This window comes from Protopterus annectens, chromosome 10.part0, assembly GCF_019279795.1.
Source record: "Protopterus annectens isolate FY-2018-M chromosome 10.part0, PAN1.0, whole genome shotgun sequence".
Classification (NCBI taxonomy): Eukaryota; Metazoa; Chordata; order Ceratodontiformes; family Protopteridae; genus Protopterus; species Protopterus annectens.
The window spans coordinates 572623513-572648104 of NC_056744.1; the positions used below are offsets into that span (position 1 = coordinate 572623513).

General features: G+C 41.8%; 1 protein-coding gene across 2 annotated transcripts in view; it reads left to right on the forward strand.

The window, feature by feature from the left end:
* SZT2 (SZT2 subunit of KICSTOR complex) overlaps positions 1 to 24592 on the forward strand; it is a 3556133-nt gene that overhangs the window by 2346657 nt on the left and 1184884 nt on the right. For both annotated transcript variants that reach the window (XM_044085412.1, XM_044085413.1), the window contains exon 54: positions 8901 to 8998. In XM_044085412.1, the coding sequence (XP_043941347.1) occupies positions 8901 to 8998 (98 nt within the window). The remainder of the gene's footprint in view (positions 1 to 8900; positions 8999 to 24592) is intronic.

The following is a 24592-nucleotide window of genomic DNA, read 5'->3' on the forward strand; positions in this document are numbered from 1 at the left end:
TTTCTTGCAGCCATGCTTGGAGTACAAAAACATTCTTGATCCGTTGGACAGGAATGTTCCTTTATGCATTTCCACTGATACTCAATATACTTCAGAAGATTCATAAAGAATTACCAAAGATCATTGTGGTGACCCCCTTTTGGCTAAGCAATGTTGGTACTCCCTTTTAATGGAATAGACCAAGGGCATTTACCACAAGCTTTCTTGAACTCTGGATCTGCTCAAACAGTGTCAAGGATGACTGGTGCACTCCAGCTTAGAGCAAATGCTACTAACAACCTGAATGATTGTATCTTGATACCTTTTAGGCACTTGTTCCATGAGGATGTACAGCAGGTTATTGTTGGAGACAAGAAAACATGCAACTAGAAAATCTTATGCTTACATGTGGAAGAGGATTTGTAGGTGGTGCCTAATCTATCTCAGAGGGCCCAGTATAGTCTCCACCTTTCTGGCTTTGAAATATTTGTGTGAGCTACTCAATGATGGCTTATCTTGTGCATTTGTCAAGGTGCATCTTATGGCCGTCTTGACTTGACTGCCAGTGGTTCCCCCTTTTTTATCTCTTTTTGTGGTCAAACAGTTTTTGAATGGAGTGTTGCACTTGAGACCCCCCTTGAAAGCAAATTTTTTCTCCTTGGACTCTCAACTTTGTTCTTGAAAAATTGACCTTCTCTCCTTATAAATCTGGTTTTCAGGGTGATTTGAGGTATATCACTTGAAAAACTCTTTTGCTTATTTGTCTGACATCTGTAAGGCAAGTCTCTGAGCTGCAAGCTCTCACGGTTGGCTAACATTATTCATTTTGCAAAAGAACATGGTTGTTCTATGCAGTCATTTACCTTTCATGCCCAGAGTTATTTCTGACTTTACCCTTAAGCCATCACTCTACAAATTTGCTTTCTGGTCCCTAAAAATGTGGTACAGAGCATTCTGCACACCTTGGATGTGCACAGGCAGGTTGGGTACTACCTTAACAGAGCTAAGCTCTTCAGGAAAGCTGAACATCTGTTTCCTATTCTGGGGTTAAGAATGATCAACCTGCCTCCACAAATATGATTGCTTGTTAGTTATCCTCTGCTGTTATTTTTTTTTTCTCATTCCCACAATGGTAAATATGTTTTAGGCAAGGTTAAGACATGTTTCACAAGGGCCTTATCCTCTATGGTGGCATACTGGAAAGGTGTACAATCTAGAAGCATACTAGAGGCAGCAGCAGCCTGTACCTGTGTTCATACCTTTGCAAAGCACTACAAACTGGATTCTTTCTTAAGTTCCAGAGCAAGCTTTGCAAGGACCATTCTCCGGGGCTCCCAGATCTTTATTCTTCCTCCTCCCAGTAGGATAGGTTGTGGGAATCTATCCATATGCCTCTGAAGCAGTGTGAATGATGAACAAAGTACAGTTGTGCAAGTCCTATTTACGTGTAACAGTAGCTGTTCAAATTTCAGCTTGCTTTAGTAGCAGCACCCACCCACCATCACTCTTATTTTAGTTATAGTTTGATGATATCTGGTCTTGTTGTGTTGTTTTTTTTAAGCACATTTTTTAAATTATTACTTAAGACATAGGCAAACATACATTAATAGAAAAGAAAACAAACCATATTTACATGTGCTCCATTTGAATACAGTGTACATCACATATGGGTTCTTTCTTGATAACCATCATCAGTCTTAAATTACATAAATTGCTCATTTCCTGCCTTCTCTTAAACCTCACTCCTCTCCCTAAACATTCTGATTCTGCATGCACTATTCCCACAATTTCCATTTACTTTTCTAAAGATCCCTCTTCTGGTTCTTTTATCCCATTTACAATATTTAATACTTCAAATACAGCTGGTTTAGACTTTGATTTCTGTTGTTTCGTAATTGCTTTTTTGGCAGCCAACATAATTTAACTTAAGAAACAACAGCCACAATCCACCAAGTAGCAATTTATTGTAAAACTCTGACATCTCGGCCACAGCCTTCAAGGAGTATAGTTCATGAAAAATCTCAAGCAAATATATACTAAAACAAAATGCCAATTATACAATTATCTAATAATAATTAACAATCAATTTAACAGCATTTTCCAGTTAAAATCTTCATTCAAACCAAACGGAGACACTGTTAATTTAACTTAAGGCCTTATTGTCTGTAGGAAAATCAGATCCTGTGTCCCAGCTCAAAAGAATAACTTCCTAAGTTACAGCCATTTGCTCATCCAGTATTTCTGACAGAATACTCTATAGTGATTTTTTTAGAATCTGCCAGTTGTTCGGAGGCAATACAGTAAATTTGGATTAAATAAAATATTAATTTAACCTACAAGAAATAGACTTTTTACACTGCTGAGGTCTATTAAATGATCTAAGGAAAATTAAAACAAATGGAGAAAAATATAATAATTTCAGAGTTAGATAAATTTATAATACAGAGTGGTAGAGGGAACCAAAAATTTAACAAGTAGAGCCCCATTAGCCTGACGAGCCTAGTCTGCAAGGTCATGGAACGTATCATCATGGAACTCATAAACAAAGACATTGGAGATCTCCAAACCCTGGACCCCACACAGTTTGGGTTTGTAAAAGGCAGATCATGTCTCCTAAACCTGATAGACTTCTTTGAAGTAGTCACCAAAACCATAGATGATGGTAAGGTGGTTCACACAGCCTATCTAGATCTCGCCAAGGTGTTCGACACCATACCCCACTCTGGAATTATAGATAAACTCACTAAACTAGGTATAAATCCCTATGTCACAAGATGGGTTGCCAACTGGCTTACTGAAAGAACCCACACTGTGAAAGTAGCAGACTCCAAATCAGACTTCAGACCAGTGACAAGTGGAGTACCACAGGGTTCAGTCCTGGGTCCTCTCCTGTTCGGTATCTACTTCTCTGAAGTACAGGCTAACACAGAAGGTCTTTGGCTAACTAAATTCGCAGATGTGACTGCAAACTAGGAGCCATAATCAAAACTCCTAACGATGTGGACATCCTACAAAAGGGCCTCACTGAGACAGATGCCTGGTGTTAAAGACATGGTCTCAAGCTCAATGCCAAAAAGTGCATTGTCATCCCCTTTGGTAAAAATTCTGTACCCATGAACTACCACATAGGTGGTAGCCTACTTAACACTGAAAGTGTGATAAGAGACCTTGGGACACAGGTGGACAGTAGTCTCTCCTTTGATAATCACATCGCCAAAGTGGTCAGGAAATCCTTCTACGTGGCACACCTCATCACAAAAGGTTTCTCATCCAGAAAAAAAGAGGTCATTGTTCCCCTCTACTCATCACTCATCAGACCCATTATAGAGTACAACGCCCCTTTTGGTGTGTACCTCACAAGACATCTACAACAACTGGAAAGGCCGCAAAAATACCTCCCAAAGAGGATTACTGGCCTCAAACAGATGCCTTACGCAGACCGTCTCAAAAAACTCCAGCTTTACTCCGTCGCATATTGCCTACTCAGAGGCGATCTCTGCCTAACATACAAAGCTATGTCAAACCCAGAGCTGTTGTACATGCTCCACTTAAAGAAATCCCAATCCCTCTGAGCTACACACTCTAGGGACCTAAACCTTGTCACCACAATAAACAGAACATGCTGGAGGGATAGATTCCTGTCCCAGAGACTTCCCATACTCTGGAACAGACTACCTATCTATGTCAAACAGAGCTCCTCATTAGTACTCTTAAAGAAAAATCTTGATGATTGGATGGGTAATAGGAAATTCACCCCGGGGATCACTTCTGTGGTTCTGCTTGACAGGGGCACAGGGAAATAATTTTCTTGGGTGGCGAAAGCCAGGGTACATTTTTGGCTAGGCTTGTATAGGCCCTAGGGCCAATAGCCTAGTACCTACCTATGAACCTATGTAGAATATTTGCATGAGAGAAATAGAGGGTAGTTTGAAAAGAAGGTAGACAGGGGAAAAAGAATAGGTGAGGAAATAATACCAGTGGCACCAATATCTGTTATGAAGTTGGGAAGATTTAGAATCTGTTTGGGAATGTCTACACAGCTATTTCTATATTCGAGGTAGAGAGCAAAATATATTTCCCCAGGTGAATGAGTACTGTTGGAGTTGGATAGAAAATGAAAGTGGCAACTGTGAGCACATGTTTTGTTTGTTTTGCCCAAAGTTAGGTAACTTAACACAAATACTCTGTGGTATGTTATATCAAATATGTAATGAGCTAATGAAAAATGTATTGATGAGGTTGAACTGAAACTGGGAAACAGAGGGGCCTATACATAGAAAAGCTCTGTTAAAACTCCTGATGCTTTTAACTAACAAAAAAGCAATAACCAGAAAGTGGTAGACGAAGATAGACCCAACAGCTGAAAATATGGCAGGTATTATATAGATGGACTAAGAAACCTATAGCAAAGGACCAAACTGAACAAAAAAAGCAGGAGTAAACACTTAAATATGTGGCAAGTGTGATGACAGTATAAAGAGCAAAGAGAATACAACAGAAAAGAAGACTTTGGCTGGTAGGTATGACAAAATAATTGAAACAAACTTAATGAGTAGGATTATGAGGTAAGAATAATGAAGAAAATACAGATATAAGAACTGTTCACATTGTGGTCTGTAAATGGTCTATTAGAAATAGAAAAAAAAATCTAAACTAAATATTAAACCATCATTTATTTTGTGAGATTATGTTGATTGTTTTTGAAGTTCTGTTTAATCTGCTTACCTTAGTGCCAACTGAACTAAGTGAATAGTACAAGTTATGTATGATGGTTGGAAATGTTGATATATATAATTTTTCTTTCATTCATTTATTTATTTTATATTGGATTACCGGGATGGTCTGACTGGGAAGTCAGATGCCCGTTTTCAGCAGACCCATGGAGAAAACGTCCATAAACATGACAATCATAAAAATACAAAATACAAAAGCTCCACATACGTGATAAAAAGTACAAAAGTCATAGATGAGCACAAATTAATAGAGCAAGCAAACAGTAGCATATCATGGCATAGTATGATGAGAAGTTACAGAAGTGTACAACATATAGTGAGTACAGTAGTAAAGCAGAAAATATAATGTATTTGAGTAAAAAAAGTGCAGTAATACTATATGCAATTATATACATTCATTTAAAAATACAGTTCGTTTTGGTAGGTCCTTTTTTTTTTTTTTTAAATGTGTTTGACCTTTGAGTAGAGGAAGATTCATCTGAATGGTGGTAGTAGGGCTACCCATGGTCAGTACAGGTGCATTGCCAGTTGAGACTGAGGTGGGCTTTTAATTGTGTTTTAAAGGTGGGACTGCCGTTTTGCAATCTGATATCTGGTGGAAGAGAATTCCAGATTTTAGCAACTGTGTAGGAGTAGAGGGATTCACCAGCACTGTGGCTATACTCAGCTACTTCAAGAAGGTCTTTGTTTGTGGATTTTAGTTGGTGAGCAGAATTGTGAAAGTTGAGTAAGCCTGAGAGATCAGGAATCTTGTGTGGGTGATACAGCAAGTAGTGAGCCATGGTGAGTTGGTTATAGTTTAGCAAGTTGGGGAGTTCTTCCCAACTTAGTTGTTTTAGTGAGTTCACAGTGGTGGGAGCGGAAATTAGAGTTGGTTGCAAGTCTAGCTATTTTATTATAACACATGGACAGTTTCTGTAGGTCTGCCATGTTAAGGTTTGTTAATACAGGGGATGCATAGAGCAATGTAGGGAGGTGAGTTCTGGATATAGTACTTTTGGTGTCTTTGGTTAGATAGTTTTTCCAGCGGTATAGGGTTCCAAGTTTTTTATGGACTTTGGATATGGTTTGTGCTATATGTTTGTCAGACTTCAGGTTTTGGTCAAGTATTACACCAAGAAGTTTAGCTTGTGATACTGGGGAGGTTTGGGTGTTATTGGCAGAACTGATAGAGAAAAGAGCAGAAGAATCAATAGTTTTTTGTAGGCTGGAAAAGCATAAGTTGAGTCTTTTTAGGGTTAAGTATTAGTTGTGAGTTTTTTAACCAGTCTTTGCTATTGGAGAAAGCCTCTTGGGTTTTAGTCTGGAATGTTTGGAGTGTGGGGGCTGAGCAGATCAATGTAGTATTATCTGCATATTTGACTTATTGTCGCTTCCTGGGTGGCGCTGTGGAGGGTGTTTGTACAGATATTAAGTAGTAGAGGTCCCAGAATGGATCCCTGTGGTACACCTGCTGTTACTGGGAGAAGGGGAAGGAGAGGGAATTATGCCACTTAACTGCTTGTTGGTGGGTGGATATGTAGTCTTGAAACCAGAGCAAGGAGGAGTTGTTTAGGTTGAGTTCGACTAGGATAGTAAGTAGTTTGCTGTGGGATACTGTTTTGAATGCTTTGGACAGATCGAGGAAGGTGGCAGACACTAGGTTTCCTTGGTTCCTATATTGATGGACAGTGTTGGTGAAGGATATGAGTGCTGTGATGGTGCTATGGGATGGGCGAAAGTCATGTTGGGTGTTGGTGAGAAGACTGTAAGTAAATATTTCATCAGCTGAGAATGGATACATTTTTCAAAGATTTTTGATAGGGGGGGATAAGATTACTATGGGGCAGTAGTTGGTAAGTTCGGTTGAGGGACCACCTTTGTGCAAGGGTATTATGTAAGAGGTTTTCCCAAAGGGCTGGAATTGTATGCTTGTTGATGGACCAGTGGATAAGTATTGAAATGGGATAAACTATAGCACTAGCAGCTATTTTGAGGTACTCTCCAGGGAGTTTGTCGATTGCCAAGGTGGTGGGTTTAGTTTCGTGAGGTGCTTGTGTGTTGTGTTGGTAGGAACTGATTTGAGAGTCAATGGAGGGTATGAGTTTGGGTTGCTGATTGGCTGTGGGAGAGTGCAGGTCTGGCTGTTGCTAGTTAGGTTAAGGATGGAAGAAGTGAAGTAGTTGTTAAATTAGGTAGCTAGCTCTATATTATCTCCTCTGACACTGGGGGAGGGGTTGTGGTTTTGCCTGGTTGTAATACTTGGTTGACAGCTGCCCAACATTTTGGGGGGTTAGTGGTATGTTTTACTTGTAGCTCTGTGTAGTGATTTTTCTTATCTTGCCTTATCTTTTTTTTGCTTTATTATGTACTTCGAGAAAGATCTGCCTGTTGTGGTAGTTGTTAAATTAGGTAGCTAGCTCTATATTATCTCCTCTGACACTGGGGGAGGGGTTGTGGTTTTGCCTGGTTGTAATACTTGGTTGACAGCTGCCCAACATTTTGGGGGGGTTAGTGGTATGTTTTACTTGTAGCTCTGTGTAGTGATTTTTCTTATCTTGCCTTATCTGTTTTTTGCTTTATTATGTACTTCGAGAAAGATCTGCCTGTTGTGATCGGTCTTATTGTGTTACCATGTATCCCAAGCATTATTCCTAAGCTTTAGAAGGGTACTTGTGTTTTTAGAGAGCCATGAGGCTGGGTTGTTTTTTATTTGAATTGTCCGTAGGAGAGCCATCTGATTTAATATGTTTAAAATGGTAGAACTGAAGTAGTCCACTACTTTGTCTAGTTTGAGGGTTGTTAGGGGAGGCCCAGTTGTAGTACCTTAGTGCATCAGTAAAATGCACAGGTATGAATTTTTTTGAATTACAGATTTCACGTAGGGTGGTTGTTTTAGTGGTTTTGAGGTGTTGTGTTAATGTTAATGTGGGTAGATGGTCACTAAGGTCATTTGGTACTGTACCATAATATTGGGCAGTAGATCGGTTGTTTGTAAAGATCCAGTCTAGTATGGATTCATTGATTGTATTTTTGTCAGTGCAAGTGGGTGTTTGGATAAGTTGAGTACAGTAATACAGGTTGATGTGATTAGAGGGGATAGTTGTGTTGATAGATTTCCAGTCAATGTTAAAATCCCTTAGGAGGAGCATCTCTTGTGAGAGGTTTGCGGATGTCTAGTTTAGTATAGACTCAAGAGTAGGTATGTTGTCACCTAGGGGTATGTAAATACCCACTAGGTTTAGTTGCTTCTGTTGATTGATATGAATTTTGCTGACTAGGGTTTCTGCATTGCTAAATGTTGGGATTTCTTTATGTATAGGGTCTACCGTGAGGACAGTTTTGTATAGTATGGCGACACCTCCACCTTTTCTGATAGTTCTATCAGCCCTGATTATATTATAACCTGGGGGAAGTATCTCATTCTCCTTAATGTGAGAGTGTGAGCAAGGTCTCTGTAATGAGTGCAATGCCTGGGTTGTAAACGATGTGTGTGGCATGTACATTGTCAATTTTGTTCATTTAAAATTATTTGCTGATTGTGATGTTACAGTAAAAGTGTTTAAAATACTTTAAAATTTCTAGTGTTGCCACCAGAATTTGTTGTCATTGTAGAAGGCTGCAACGTAATACCTTTAGCAGTGGATACACATTCACTAAGTATCACCTTTTTCAGATACAGTTTCAAGCATGCGGTTGCTGTGCTAGTAGTAGTACATTTTTACTAGTCCTAAAGATTTTCCCTAAGCACCATCATCCAAAGAATTTTTTATTTTTTATTGTGACATTAGTGGTGCATAAGGAGAATCGAAAGTATGAGTATAGTTAATTGAGATACGTATGGCTTTTGCTCAAGTTCAGTCATTCATTTGCTTATAACACATTTATTTATTTTCTGCATTTGTATTCATTATACAGTATAAACTGGCTTTACAAGAACAGTTTTTACTTGCTATGTGCTTTTTAGATCCTTGGGTTGCTCAGGGTAAATTATGTTCACGCTTGGTAGCCTTCCCAAAAAGGTTTGTTTCTCTGAATGTCCAAGTGATTAACATTAGATAGCATATGAAAGCACTGCTTAAGAAATTGTATGTATGTAAATACATATTTGTTTATGTACACATACACATGTATATTAAACACATCAATTGTTGTTTTACTTAGAAAACTTAATGAATAGTAAAATACAGATTTTTCTGTAAATTTCAGAAAACGTATTTGCCAGTTGGAAGAAGGAGACAGAGGCAACTTGTATCTTCTCTTCAGTGGAACGTGTCAGCGGTGGATAGCATTCATGAATCAGCTGGGTAGGTGAAATGTTGCTTTGCAGCATTGTAGGAGTGAAGCAAATGAAGTGTTCTTTTCTAATTCCAAGAAGTCATTCCTGAAGACGACTGGTTAGAGAATGAATGAGACCATAGGCATAGACTGCTGTGTTACCTTGATGTATTTTTACAGGCTGTGTGGACTGTTCTAGTGGACGCTCTTTAGATACATCTGTGGACCCTGGCCAGAAGCATTACATACATAATCATATTGTACTGATGCAGTTTTATTTTAGCTATGTTTCTGTACATCTAAATGGAAAATGTTCAGTTTGAGTTGTTCATTGACTTGAGGGAAGAGAAAAATACATGCTTAAGTAATTTGTGTAACAGGATGGTTCTTCTCAAATATTACACAGTTAGTTTAGGGATACTGTTTGACAAGAAAGAGAGAATGTGAGAGATGCGTCTTTCCAGAGCAGAATTTAGCATTGGTAGTATGTGTGTTTTTTCATGTTATGTATGACAATGTATATTTACATATTGTTGGTTAATCGGGTTAGTGGACTAGTACAGGACCTTTTTCAGACACTGCCTGGGATGGACAGTCAAGACTGTCCTCCATTTGTGTTTCCTCTACTTAACTCCATTCATTAATTCATTTATTTATTGGGGGGGTGCACACAGGAGGGTGACGCTTAGACTGACTCACCTTAAATGTTTGGCATAGGTTTAGATGAAGCCTGAGGAGACAGGGGTAATTTTCCTGTTGTTGCCACTCAGTAGGGATGCTGCTAAGCAGCTGAAGGAATCATGATTTTTGTCTGTCAACCCCAAAATGACTTGATTCCCCTTACAAGTCACCATGGATTGCTGCTTTTTCGTGCATCTCTGACTTTAACTTAAACTTCAGGAACTTGTGGGAATATAACTTTATGGTAAGCAGACTTGCCAATTTTTCATTTGAGTAGCATTTAAGTTTTTTTAAAGACACTGTTGCTTGTAGTCATCAACTCATCATGCTGCATCTCAGAGATTCAGGCCATTGCATGTAGAGACACATTTTTGGTGTTTCCCAAGGACTGGATATCCCTCAGAATGAGCCTTTGTTTCCTTCACAATTGGATTTTAAAGGTATACTTGAACCAGCCCCTCCATCTTCCAGTTTTCTTTCTTATCATAGAAACCACAGTATACTAAGCTGTCCCTGGAAGTGAACTAGCAACTCTAGTCTTACCTGAAAGGTGATATAAAATTTTAGAAGATGGACAATTGGTCTCCTTTGCTCTGAAGTGATAAAGACTTGTAGATGGCAGGCATTCTTATAACTGAATTGCTAGCTGCATTTTGCCACAGGTATCTGACCATCCACTAATGAATAAGCTGCTCAAACTGGCTCCATCAAATGACTATCTGCTGCCATTGCTTGGTTAACAAACATCTCAGTCACGTTGCAACCACATCGTTATTTGTACAAAAGATCACCACATATTTGTTGTGTAGGCCTTTACTCGGGTAAATCTTTTCATATCTGTTCAGCTCAGTCATCTAAGCTCTTCTTAGAACAAGGATGTGGCTGCTGCTTCTAAACTGGTACTTCCTGGGATTCAGCACAATTAAGGATCCAGAGAGGTTAGTACTTGATGTTAGGAGTGACAGATTTTTTTTTTACTGTACTGCATGGTCTGTGAGATGTCTGTCTTCCCCATGGTTAAGTGATTTCTCATTAAGTAGTTGATTTGGAGCTCCTTATAAGTCAGGCAGGCATATATTCGTATATCATGTTTCCATTGTTATTTCTTCATTTACAGGAGGGAGCTCACTAGTGGGTAGGGTGGCAACTGGATGGCTTTGAGGAAGAATGTATTTTAGTAGCTTGAACCTTCCTTCACAGCAAGTGTGGACTGGATACATGGATGTCTACAGATGTGAGATTTTGCTGAAAAATGCTAAATGCTGATTGGTGAAATAATACTCAGCCAGTAACACATGTAGGAAAGACTTCTTGTAGACCAACTGAGAAGGTAAGAATGACCTTTTATTTTCCTTCACATCTTTGACCTCACTGTCCTCAGTGACCATATTCACAGTGTATCAGATTCTGGATGATGACTTGTCATGAAATCATGTCTGTGCTCCTGCATTAAATCTTCATGGTGTCATTGGATATGATAATTGCCTTCTAGCACATCAGTTCTGGAGTCTTCACAGTTGGTTTGTTTGGTTTGCTGTGAGTGGACTTCACTTTCATAGTGTAGAATTTTGTTATTTGGTCAGCCCTCTGCACCAATAATGTGTTTCAGGTGCTTGCCTTAGTGGCTAAGACACTGCTGGACTAAGGACTTTCCTGAGTTCCTCCTCAGTACTCTGAGCAGAGATGATTGTCTACAGTGGGCGAGGTGAAATACCCATCAATACTGGTCGTTCATGGCCTCATAAGGGGACATGCCCATGACATTCCGGTTAAGAACATAGAGCTGAGTGAAAGCATGGACACTGCTATGCCTCTTGGGCTTCATGCCCTATTTGTCTGCTTTGTGTCCAAGACTTATACTAATATCAGAACCCCTGATTCCAGCCTCTAGAGTGGTGGACCATGTCCACAGTTCTTAGTGTGTTGTTTCTTTTTCTAATTTTCTTGGCCTCCCTTTATCACTCTTCCTTGGAAGCATTCTCTATCCCTTGCTAGTCTATTCATTCCTCTGAGTTCCCATCATTATAGGACACTAGTAGAAGGATGCAGAAGACAAGGAATCCTTCGGTAAGGATATAAGAAATTTGTTGTATGCTCATGAGAGCCTGTCTTTGCCATTGGCAGAAAAGGCACTGCTGCACCTGCTTTAGTGGTACCCTGCACAAGTACATACTTCAGCACAAGAGGTAATCAGCTAGAGTGCTTAAGTTATCCTTGGTGGGCTGTGCTCCACAGAATTTTTATTTGCCATTTCTTCAACCCTTGGCCTTCTTCCTGAGGTCAAGCTCTTGTGGTATTACTTTACCATCACCCTTCCCACAGAATGAGCAGGCTAGCATCAAGCAGTCTTTTGCTATCCCTCCCCATTCATACAACTTCTCCAGACCCGGAGCTACTAGTCAACACAGTTCATCTGGGGATTAGTCAGGGTCAGAACCCCTTTTTTGCAGACCTGGTGTGTGGTGTCAACAATTTGTAGTTGAATTAGTCAGCCATTGTTGACATATACTTTGTTAGTGAGTTTGAGAGTTTGCCTGCCCTTTTCTCTAATGGGTGGAAAGTGGAATCCCTGTAAAATAGAGCTTCACATAAACATGCTTGAGCTAATGGTATCATACCTTTTCTTCCAGGCTCTGGAAAGGGAGTTGACCAAAGCTCCTCTTGATTTTTGTCAGGCAACAATGGCATGATTTCATGCACTTTAAAGATACAGTGGCATGTGCACTCATCTCCTCTGCAGGGAGGAATCACTTGTCTTGCAATAGGCCATAGACTGGAGCTCTGTATGTTAGCCATTCACATCCTTGAGGAACTGACCATGCTTCTTGTACTGAAGATGTAAGAGTCCCTTTAGGCAACAGCAGACCCACAGATCAGTCTCCTGTTCACATGGGAGAAAGTGGACCTCTACTCATCTGCTTGTTTTAGCAGGATAAGATGGTGTTGATAGTGAACAAGTTCTCTTTCCTATAATAGAGAGGATTCCTGTATTTATTTCTCCTTTCTTCAATTACCTCACCTCCTGTCAAAGTTAAGAAGAAAAAAAACGCGACTTATTCTTATTTCCTTGTAATGGCCAAGATGGCTCTGGATCCAACATTGTCTTTTTCATTCTCTACAATTCATGAGTATGTCAGATCCAGCCATATCAAATGCTGGCAACTTTCAGACTTTAGGATCCTCCCCCTTCTCATACCCCCCCAGACACTTCTTGATCTAATTTGCCACTTGAAGAGTTCAGATGTGATCTTGAGGTTCAGTGCTCCCATTGCTATTCCATCAGCTTTCATAGTTAAGTCCAGTTTTTCTCTCATAGGGTTGTCTTTTACTATTAATCTTACCTTTTTGGTGAAATTTAGAATAGATTTGTTCTCGCTAATTGTTGTAATCTTCTGCAATATGTTGTTAATAGTAGCACCCATTTTGATAGTTATTTTGCTTGTTTTGTGGTTATTTATCATTTCTTTGTAGTTTGTTTCATAGTGTGGTATCTTGATATGGCTGACAAGGCTACCAGATTTAAAAAATGTTCTGCCCGTGGGCGCAAGATTCCTCCCCAAGACCCCCACAACACTTGTATTTACTGCTTGTGTTTTATGAACTTGGAGGAGGAGTGCAATATTTGTTCATCCTTTAGCTTGCTAGTCTTTTTGGACCACTGTCCCCCTTTGTTATATAAAGGCCTTCTCACTGCCTCTGCAGAAGAATCAGCTTTATCGTAAGCAGGCTGTCCTCTTGCCAAAAAGCTTTTGGAGAGACTCCATGACAGATCCAAAAAAGAAAAATCTAAAGAAAGGTCCAGAGAAAAGAAGAATGAAATGGAGAAAGGCAAGCCAAGAGAAAGATATACTCCTAAGGCCTCGAGAAAAAGGTCATTGGATCCATTGGACTCCTCTGGCCATACTCTGAAAGTTGCAAGATCTTCATAGCTCTCATTTTTGTTTCCATTTGGGCTGGATCTGGGATGCCTTCAATTGTTTTGGAACCATGCTTCTTCCCAGAGCCATCCCCTCCATGTCTACACTCTTCTACCTTGCTTTCTGAGAGACCCTTTGATAGGTCTGCTAGGCCTCATTTAACAGCTTCTTCTCTCAGGTTATTGCTGTCATCGAAAAATCTTTCAGAAGAAGATGTGGCTAAGAGAATGTGGAAAGTCTTGAGGACTCCAATCCAGATGGGGGCCCTTCCGCCTACTCACCACTCTTGGAAGGAAAGTGAGACCAGGCTCCTCCACACACCATTTGGTTGCTCTTTCCCCAATCCTGGATCTGAGCATTTCCCATGAGGTCCCTCTTTTGGAGCTAGACATCTTCATCTCTGACAGTGTCCCTTACCTGCTCGACTCCCAACTGCGTTAGATGTCAGGGGTCCCAGAGCCAAGAGCTTGATGTCAGAGGCGCAAGGATCGGTGTCAACTCCAAATTTGCCTGATCCAACCCTTCCCTTTGGCACTTTAGTTCTTGATATCTCAGCTCTGGTGTCTGCTTTGGATCTTTGCCAAGCCATGTCTCACAAGGGTCTCTTATCTGGGTCCTCAGACCTCAAGAGAACTCCCTTGGGACTGGCTTCAGTCTTTGAAGCATTTGAGAAGTCTCTCTCCCTATTGAGAGAAGAGGTGGCCCACCCTCATTTGGACCCATCCAGACCCGCTCTGGCTTTTGATATTTCAATTCAACATCATCCCTTTTGGGCAGCCAGCTCCAGCTAGCCTTGACCGAGCACATAGGTTGAGCTCTCTTTTGGCTTCTTGTTCTTTCCTGGGTTATTGCTTGGTGGAAGAGCACAGAAAGCATTCATGCAAAAGGAGGCATTTGGACTCCCCAATGGAGCCTCTCACTGACAACAACAAGCTTAGTAAGAAGGAAGGGTCCTTAAAGCCCACCGTAGAGTATGTCTCCTTTGGGGATATTCTGAAATTACTTATGCAAGGGAGGGCTGGTCCACTGATACCCCTTCCCAGAAGGAGTCATTGTTTTTCAAGGCCTTTGGTGCTGCTACCTGGGTGGTCCCCCCAGGAACAAATTTATAGACTTGGTGTCCCAGCAGCTGTAGAAGAAGTGGGATGTGGTGGAGCCCATTGCCTTAAACTGGATAACATTTTGGTCTCACTACGAGATAAACGATACTCGACAAGGGACTTCTCTCCATCCCCCAAACAGGGAGTCTTGGGCCCTGGACAGATTTAGAAAGCGTGTTTGCTCATCAGCAACTTTTGCCATATGTGCACTGAATTACCTCACCCATTTAATCAGATTTCAGAGGGATTTGACCAAAAATCTCTCCATGTCCGCCTCAGGTACCATGACAACAGAATTCTGTAAAGTGCTGGATTTACAGTTGGCAGCCATTACGTCTGTTACAAATGTGTCTCTGCACCTGTTTACCAAAACTGCAGATGGCACATCTAAAGTGGCAGGCACCAGTATTGCCATACATCAGTGTGCCTGGATGCATCTCTCCTGTTTTGTGGAGAATTTCAAAAAATCCTTTTTGAATGTCCCTCTTGGTAGGTTCACCTTGTTTGGGCCTTAAGGTAATGGCAAACTCACCAGGAATGAAAAGACAACACAACTCTGTCTGTTGTCACCATCTGCTTCTCCACCCCACAAAGGTTCTTTTCCCAAAACCAAAAGTGTGGGAAGTGATTATGGTTCCAAAACCCCCAGGGTTTTGCCTAGGACACTTCTGGAGACAGACCCCCTCCCAGGGCGGGTGGCACTAGCAGTGGATGTCATCCTAGAGGCAGAGTTGGCTAGGAAAAACAAGAGTTTTGAGGTCCCTTCACTGACCAACCCTTTCAACACTCCTGAAAGGTTGCCTGACTGCCACAATTTGGAAGCATTTGGGAGGTGATTAAATCTGCACTGTCATACATGACTGGCTATCACTGTGGATTCATGGGTGCTGAAAGTAATAACCAGAGGCTGCTACATTCCCTCCCCCCCAGAACTGTCATAAAGAAGCCTTCCCAACATTCCACCCCCACAGAGAAAGGCAACAGCCCAAGAGATTGCAAGGCTGATAGGCAAAAGAGTCATCCAGTAGGTCCCACCAGACCAGCAAGGATCTGGAGACTACTTAAGATTCATTTTGGTTCTGAAGAACAGTGCATGCCTCAGGCCCATTCTGGACCTCCATCAGCTAAACCAATTAACTTCTTTCCAGATTTTCAAGGTTCACTCCATATTGCCTCTTCTGAAGAAGGACAACTAGATGTGCTTGGTGGACGTTCTGGATACCTACTACCACATCAAGATAGCTAAGTAGTCCAGAAGGTTCCTTTACTTTTGGCTGGAAGCCAGTCATTTTTCAATCAGAGAACTAGCCTTTGGACTCACTATAGCCCTTGGGTATTCACCAAGTGGCTGCCATTGGTAGCAGCACATCTTCTGCTGTAGGGGTTCCTAGTGTTCCTTTACCTAGATGGCTGGCTCATAACTGCTGCCACTAAGGATCTGCTAGTCCAAGCTAGGGACTCCTTGCTCCAGGTCTGCTCAGACTTGGTAGCTACAATCAACCCAGAGAAATCCAAGGTAAAGTCCAACCGTAGAATTCATCGGATGGCAATAGGACACCACCACACAGCCATAATCACAGGTTAAAGGATAGTTATTCTGAGCCAACAAGCTTCATAGTTCCTGTCTCTTCAGAGTCCTTCAGCAAGATCCATCCTTCATCTCTTGTGCTTTATGCAGTATCCATCACTCTTTTTTTCTTTAAACAAAAAAAAACCTTTATTGAATTATCAGTTATGACATAGGCAGTCATACATTTCATAGGATCACAGGATCATAGGAAGTTACTAGGCTATTGGCCTTGAGGCCCTTCTAAGCCTAGCCAAGAGTTAAGCCCATGTTTAGACAAGTCAGCACTCAAAACCCCTGTCCAGCATGGACACAGGTGGAATCCCAGGTGTGTATTTTCTGTTTCCCATCCATTTATCCAGGTTGTGCTTGAAAAAGGATAATGAGGTACTCTGCTTGATGTGGAGAGGGAGTCTGTCCCAGAGATGGGGGAGTCTCTGGAACACAAATCTGTCCCAATACCAAGTCCTATTGATGTAACAGAAAAGGTTGAGGTCGCACATGCGGGTTACTCAAGTGGAGCTTGACTTGCAGATGTGCAGCAGTCCCATCAAGGCAGAGTCTGAGATGGCTTTGTATGCCAGACAGAGGTCACCTGTGAGGAGTCTGTATGAAACTGAGTAGAGGGATAGGGCTTTTAGCCCGTCTGTGAAGGTTAGATGTTTGAGGCCCTGGATTCTTCTGGTGAGGAACCTTTGTGGTCTCTCCAGTTGCTGCATGTGCTTTGCGAGGTACATGCCAAAGGGGGCATTGTACTCAATAACTGGCCTTATAAGGGATGAATACAGGGATGGTATGACCTCCTTGTCCCTGGATGAGATATCCTTACTTATGAGGTGGGCCATTTAGAAAGCTTTCCATACAATGGAAGCAACATGGAGGTGAAAAGTCAGGTTGCTGTCAACCTGGGTGTCCATATCCCTCACAACTGATTGTGTGCTTAGAATGTTGTTATTAATGTGATAATATGTGGGGACATCACTGTCCCCAAAGAGGATGATGATGCATTTTTTGGCTTTCAGCTTGAGGCCATGTTTCTGGCACCAGTCATTTGTTCCGGTGAGACCCTCTTAGAGGACATCCACATGACTTAGGGTATCGAAGACCACTCCCAGCTTGCAGTCATCTGCAAGCTTGTTCAGCCGTAGCCCACTGATTTTGGCCTGCACCTCAGAGAAGTATATCCTGAATAACAGAGGTCCCAAGACCGATCCCCTGGGGTACGCCGCTCGTTACGGGTCCACTGCTTGAGGTGGCTTCCCCTGTTTTGATTAGGTGGGTTCTTTCAGTGAACCTGAATCTGATAACATATGGATTGATGCCTAGTTGAGAGAGTTTATTTATTATGCCTGAGTGGGGAATAGTGTCTGAAGGCTTTTGGCCAGTTCAAGGTGGGAGATGTGTTCTGTCTTTCCCTTGTCCATGGCTTTGGTGACTGTCCCAAAGAAGTTGAACAGATTTAGCAGACATGACCTCCCCTTGACAAAGCCAAACTGTGTGGTTTGAGTGTTTGGAGGTTGTCCGTGTCCCTGTTAATAAGGTCCATGAAAATTCATTCCATGGCCATGCAGATCAGGGTAGTTATGCTGATGGTTCTATAATTTCCTGGATCAGTGGACACTCGACCTTTGTGTAAAGGGATAACAGTGGCTGTCCTCCACTCGGCTGGGACAAAGCTGGTACTCAGGCTTTGGTTGAATAGGGTGCCTAATGGTGCTGCAAGTTCATGCCTGAGTTCATGTAGGATGCAGTCTGGGAAGTTATCGGGTCCCATGGAGGTTGTCTTTTTTGCCTTTGAGAGGGCAGTGATGGCCTGTTCCCTAGAGATAAGGGGGGGGCAGGTACTGCGGATGTCCTGATTTACTGATGCAGGGCCAGAGGGGTGAAGTTTTCACTGAATCTGTCAGCCAGTAGGTTGGCTAGATCTACAGCATTTGTGTATGTGGTGTCCATGACCACCAGTTCTGAACAGATCTGGGTGCTTCCTTTGGGATTGCAGACATATGTGAAGGCCTTATGATTGTCTCTAGTAGATGTGGCCAATTTGGGCTCAGAAGTTTGCTTTGGAGGATTTCACTAGTGCTCTTATTTGCTTGTTCAGGCTAAGGAGAGATTGTTTCCAATTGGGCACCTACTCCATCTTGGTCCTGGACAGCAATTTTTTCCTTTTGTTATATAGTTTACTTATTCCAGATGTCCACCAGACAGGTTTACTCTTACTTACGGAGGATGATTTTGTCCCGTCGGGTACTCTTGATTCCATGCATCTGTATAAGTGGTTGTATAGTAGTTTGGTGTAGATTTGGACATTGGTGCCAGTTCAACAGAGGGGGCGGGGGCTGTGAAGCTGTTTATGCCATCCCACAGGTGGTTGTAATCAGCTTTAGAGAAGTTTTTTTGTTTGACCCTAGCTAGAGAGGGGGTCAGGGGAGATGCTGACTTCAAAATTGATTGCTTTATGGTCGGATCTTGCAGGGAGGGATGATACTGTAGAGGTGCTTTAGTGGTTACTCATGTTGGTTAATGCAAAGTCCAAGATATTCTCACCTCTTTTTGGTGTAGTAACTAGCTGTTCCAAGGGATTTGCATTGATAAAATCAAGGAATCTCTGGGCATTTGTGTTCTGGCATGAGTAGTTTTTCCAAGCTGTGTTTGGGTAGTTAGTCTCCCAGGATCAGAGTAAAGGGTTGACTTGTTATAGATTCAAAGAGGTCCAGATAGGTGGAGTGGGCATCCTGAGTCAAGTTTGGGGGCCTCTAGCTAGCTATGATTTGAATAGGGGTCTTGTCAATGGTTAACTGCACCTGGAGTGTCTCCTGTGCATCATACTATTTGACCAGCCTCTGGAGGTGTGTGTGTGTGTTTGTGTGTGTGTGTGTGTGTCTTTAATATACATTGAAACTCGACCTCCTTTGGCTTTGCTGCCCACAATTTGGGGTCTGAATGTATGATAGGACGAGTAATCAGGTAAGTCTGGGCTGCTTTCTGCAGCCTTGAACCTGGTTTCTGTGACTGCACAAATGTCAGCATCTTTCAGGTTTAAGAATGCTTGCAATGAGTGCAGTTTCATGTTTAGACTCCTAGCATTTAGCAGCATGACCTTTAATTTGCGCTTAGTTGAAATTTTTGTGTTGGTTTTATTGACCTCAGGACTTTTCCTAAAAAAGGCACTATGGGGGAGGGAAGGGCCTTTGCCAGAAGCCTGAAGCCCAAATGAGAAAGATGCAGACCATCTCCAGCAAAGCATCATGGTCTGTCAATCATATCTTCCCAGGCTGTCAGGTACTGGATCCACCTGGAATGACACCAGAAACTAATCCATTGTTAAATTTAGTCATTTTCTGTTTGTATTGAGGCATCATTCTGGGTGATGGTAGAATGCTGCGTAATGCAAGGGACATAACCTGCCTGGGACACACATTCAGCAAGCTCAATCTTATTTAACCATATTGACATATTTTCAGTTGCAAACATTATACATAACATATAAGCTTCTATACAGTCATTGGCAATTGAACATTACATAGCATTTGATTCCTGCCTTCCCTTAAACCTCATTCCTCTTCCAAAACATTGTTTTGCATGTATTGTTGCCACAATTCCCATTTTTTACATAATTTGCTCCTACCTTTTTCTAAAGATCCCACTTCCAGTTTTTTTATCTTTGTTACTATATTCACTACATCTAATATGGTTAGTTTAGACTATGATTTCCATTTTCTAGTGACTGATTTTTGGCAGCCACCAGAATTAAACTCAGCAAGGCCTTACTATGTGCAGGTAATTTAGATGCATCACAGCTCAAAAATTATTTCCTTAGTTGCACCAATTTGCTCAACCAGTATTTCTGACAGGGTAGTCTGCAGGGAATTTTTAAAGTCTTCCAACTCATTACATTCCCCAAAATTTGTTACCAAGTGCCTTTTTCTTCCCCAGCACACCTCCAACATTTGCAATCTATCTGAGAAAAAAAATCTTTGGAGTCTTCTTGGGGTATAAAAATAACTATGCAAACACGCCCTAGTAAAAATCCCAAATATCCTAGACTTTGTTGCTTATTTGGGATCCATACACATATCCTCTCATTGTTTCTTTATGAATTGCTTATCCAGTCTGCCTTCCCAAGCCTTTCTAACCTCCTCTGTTGGATTCCAATAGTTACAATGCAGTATTTTGTATGCTCTACTAATTATCCCTTTTTTAACAGCAGCTTCTGTTCTACTTCTTCTAAAAACTCTACCACTACTGGTCTTTCACTTAGGATCCACTATTCCTTTCTCTTTTCTTGTACTCTGATAACAATCCTTCATAGGGAAAGCAGTCTCTAACCTGCAGTCCAAATGTTTTCTTGGCTTCTTCCCATGCTATTGCCTTTTCCTGTCTAATTATTTGCTGCCAATACCTTGCTTCCTTTGCTTATTTTCCCAGTTAATTCCATGCCTCTCTTGCCATTCTGTGTACCCCTAATTGCAGTCATTACTATTGGCAGAATCTCCTCTCTCCATTTCTGTGTTGGCTTAGTTCTTAGAATACTTTCTGCTATTTGATGAATATAATATTCTATAGGACTGTTGTTATTCTCCTTAAGGATATGCATCCAAAATCCCAGTCTTTCCTTATTTCTTGAGCTTTTCCCCTGTTTCATCATCATCCCTTTCCACTTTGAATTATAGCTTTCTGACTGCTTTAGGAGCCTTAACTGTGTAGTTCTGAAATATCCCTTTAAATTATGTAATCCCAAACTACCTTGTTGTATTGGACAGATCAACATATATCCCATGTGCCTCTTGCCCTCTTCCCCGTGCAGATAAAATGCTTCAACTATTTTTAATTGCTATCTACAACTTCTCCTTTTGTGGATAAAAAAATGCCTGACCTGTATATAAAAGTAAAGGGACTAAAAACATTTTCTTTGCTTGTGTCTTTCTATCCATATCCCTAAAACAGAGCTTCCAGATAAATATTGTATGTCCAAAAACACACCTCAGGGTAAGGTATCACCTAGCAAATAACTGTAGCAAAACCAAAAGAATGAATTCTCAATACTCAAATGAATAAAGAGGTTGTTCTTTTCACACATACTTGTGGATTTATTGTCATATGAATTGGCTATCCTTCTGGTTTGCTTCGATTGTCGTGGAGAGCTTCCAGATGTTCATCGTGTAACACTGCTGCACTTGGGTTATCCTGCCGTCATAGTCGGCCAGAGTTCCAAAGTCTTGGTCCAGCGTCGGTTGCTGTCGCTTCTTCCCTGACGTCAGTGTGCCAGGGGTATATAAGATGCATCAGATGCCATTTTCTTCAGTCTTTCTTGCTGAGCGGTGCCCGAAGCAGAAGCAGTTCGCAAGTGCCGGTGGACCAACTCCTGAGATTTTCTAAGTCGAATTTCAGATCCGAAGTCTTTAATAAAGCTAAGTACCCCGTTGGGGAAACTTTTTTCTTGCCGCAGACCAATGTCAGAAAAAGCTAATTGTATTTCTTGTGGGAAGCAAATACCTCATAAGGACTTCCACTCTTACTGTATTCCATGCCTAGGCCCTGATCACGACGTCACTAGTTGTTGGTTTTGTGCTAGATTTAACGAACGCACTATAAAAAGACATTTTGATTTTGCTTTGCACTACTTTGGCCGAAGGTTCAATTGTACTATGCCGTCGGATCAACCGACGACCTCAATACCGAAAAAACGCAAGGACAAGGATAAAGAGAGGCATCCGAGGTCCAAAACTGACGACAAAATTTCTTCTAGGCCAGTCGCTGGTTCGCCGGTTCTCAGTGAGGCACTTACGCAGCCCCTGACACCCGCTACCTCAGAACCACGGGCCGCTTCTGACTCCCAGGTGGGGACAACTAGGCCACTGGAAACTCAAGGTATTGGGCCTACGGAAACTAATCCCTCAGATGGGTCCGGAGCCACTGAGCAGGCATCGGCTTCTGAGGGTGTTTTCAGACCTTCACAACTTACCATTAAAACAACAGCCAAGACAAAGGTACCAATAAAGACAAAGAAACAAGTACAGCATTCTCCTGGACAGTCCTCCATGCCTAGAAACAAATGCTTAAAATGGCCGAAGACCTCATTACTCATCAGGGGTTCCCATCCCCCTCCTGAGAAAAGGCCTAGGCAGGATACAGACTATGATTCCTCTGATCAGGTTTCCATTTCCTCTGATTCCTCTTCAGACCAGGGATACTCTCTACCCCCCTATGAGGACTCTGATGCTGAAGAATCTATCCCTTCAGCCTCTCCTCCTGAGGATTATTCTTTTTGGGAAACTTTACATACCATGAGGGAGCATTTCCATTGGGAAAGTCAGGATTACTCAGAATTCAAGAAAAGGCTCAGGGATTTCCTTTTATTGCCTCAGCACAGGCCCCTGGCTATTCCGCCTGTGCTAGATATTGTGGATGATGTGTTCTCTGAATCCAGCCTATCTCCTGATTCTTTGCCCTCTGCTCCTGCCAAGCCAGATAGGTATTATAGAGTCCCTGACTCTCACAAGTTTCTTTACAAAAACCCTTCTGCTGATCCAGAAACTATTTCCCAGGGTCCAAAAGGGGTTAAGGCTTCCATTGCAAAAAATCCAGTACCCTCTGACAGAGATTCCAGAGCTTTGGATAGATGGGGGAAGAAAGTATGCACTTCTGCAACTTTAGCAATAAGAGCTTTAAATTGCCAGTTTCACATGCTTAAGTACCAACAATATTTAATGTCTCAGTTAAAACAGAAAATGCTTGCAAGCTCAGAAGCTCCTGATTATAAAGAAATGCAGGATTTATTGCATGCAATTGAACAGGTGGGAAAACGTACTCTGCAATGTGGTTTTGATTCTTTAGAGGCCTCTTGTAGAGCCACAGTTACAGGTTCTGTGATTCGAAGACATGCTTGGTTAAAATAACAGAGTTTACCTGATCATGTTAAGGCAAAATTATTGGATGCTCCTTTACAGCATGATACCTTGTTTGGTGTTAAGGCAGAAGAGGTGTTAAAGAAAATGGAGGATAAAGCGAAATCTATGCAAACAGTCAAGGATTTCTTACAGGTACAGCCACCTCGGTTTAGCAGAAATTGGCCAACAAAGAATTGGTCCTTTCCAGTGTCAGACAGGCCACAGAGAGGCAGATCCAGACGCCCAAGAGGCAGATCTCAACCCCAAGCCTCAAACAGACAATGACAGTGGGGCACCTCAACCCCAGAAGGAGGTGAGGACAAGTCTCAACCTTACAGGAAACAGTCACAATGACTTTCCCCTTCGTACGCCAAGCACGTCCCTTTTGGAAGCCCCCTTAGGGGGGAAAACTAGCACTTTTTTCTCAAAACTGGCAAACAATCACCCAAGACAAATGGGTTCTGAATATTGTGTCTCAAGGTTACAGGTTCCACTTTCATACTTTAACAAGGCTAAAAGGAATGCCAGACCTGACACAAAATCAATGGGCAGAGGCACAAAAACAAATTTCAGACCTCATGGACATGAGAGCTATTCAAAAAGTACCACAACAGGAACAAGGACAAGGATTTTACTCAAGACTCTTCCTGGTCCCCAGAAAGGACAAGGCCTGGAGGCCCATACTAGACCTTTCAATTCTGAATACTTACCTGGATATTCCGAAATTCAAAATGTTGACATTGCAGCAGCTTCTACCCATGCTGGGCAAGAAGGCTTGGCTTGTTACTCTGGACCTCAAAGAGGCATACCTGCATGTCCCTATCAGACAAAATTGCAGAAGATACCTCAGATTCAAAGCTGGTACAATGCACTACCAATTCTCTGCACTGCCCTTTGGCTTATCTACTGCGCCCAGGGTCTTCACAAAGTGCCTGGCACCAGTAATTGCATTTTGCAGACAAAAAGGAATTCAGATATATCCATACCTGGACGACTGCCTCATTCAAGCAGAGACAAAGGACATTCCTCTACAGCATCTGGCGTTTGTAAAAAGGTTGCTAATTTCTCTAGGGTACACAGTAAACGAAAAGAAGTCAAAACTAGTGCCCTCGCAACAGATTATATTCCTGGGTGCCAGCTTAAATGCAACGGCCCAGATGGCTTACTTCACGCCAGACAAACAAGTTCAACTAACTCGATATTTTTCAATTACTGGCAAAAAAGTCCCATCTCCCTGCAAGAAAAATTCTGCAGGCCCTGGGATTCATGGCATCCTGCATACTACTTATACCATATGCCAGACTGCATATGAGGAAATTACAATGGTACCTAAAAAGTGTTTGGACTCAACACTCTCACAGTTTAGAAGCAGTAATACCAATGATTCCCTACCTACAACAGGAGTTTCGATGGTGGGCAAAGGCATGTCACCTAAACAAGGGTCAGCCTTTTACCCAACCCACAGCCA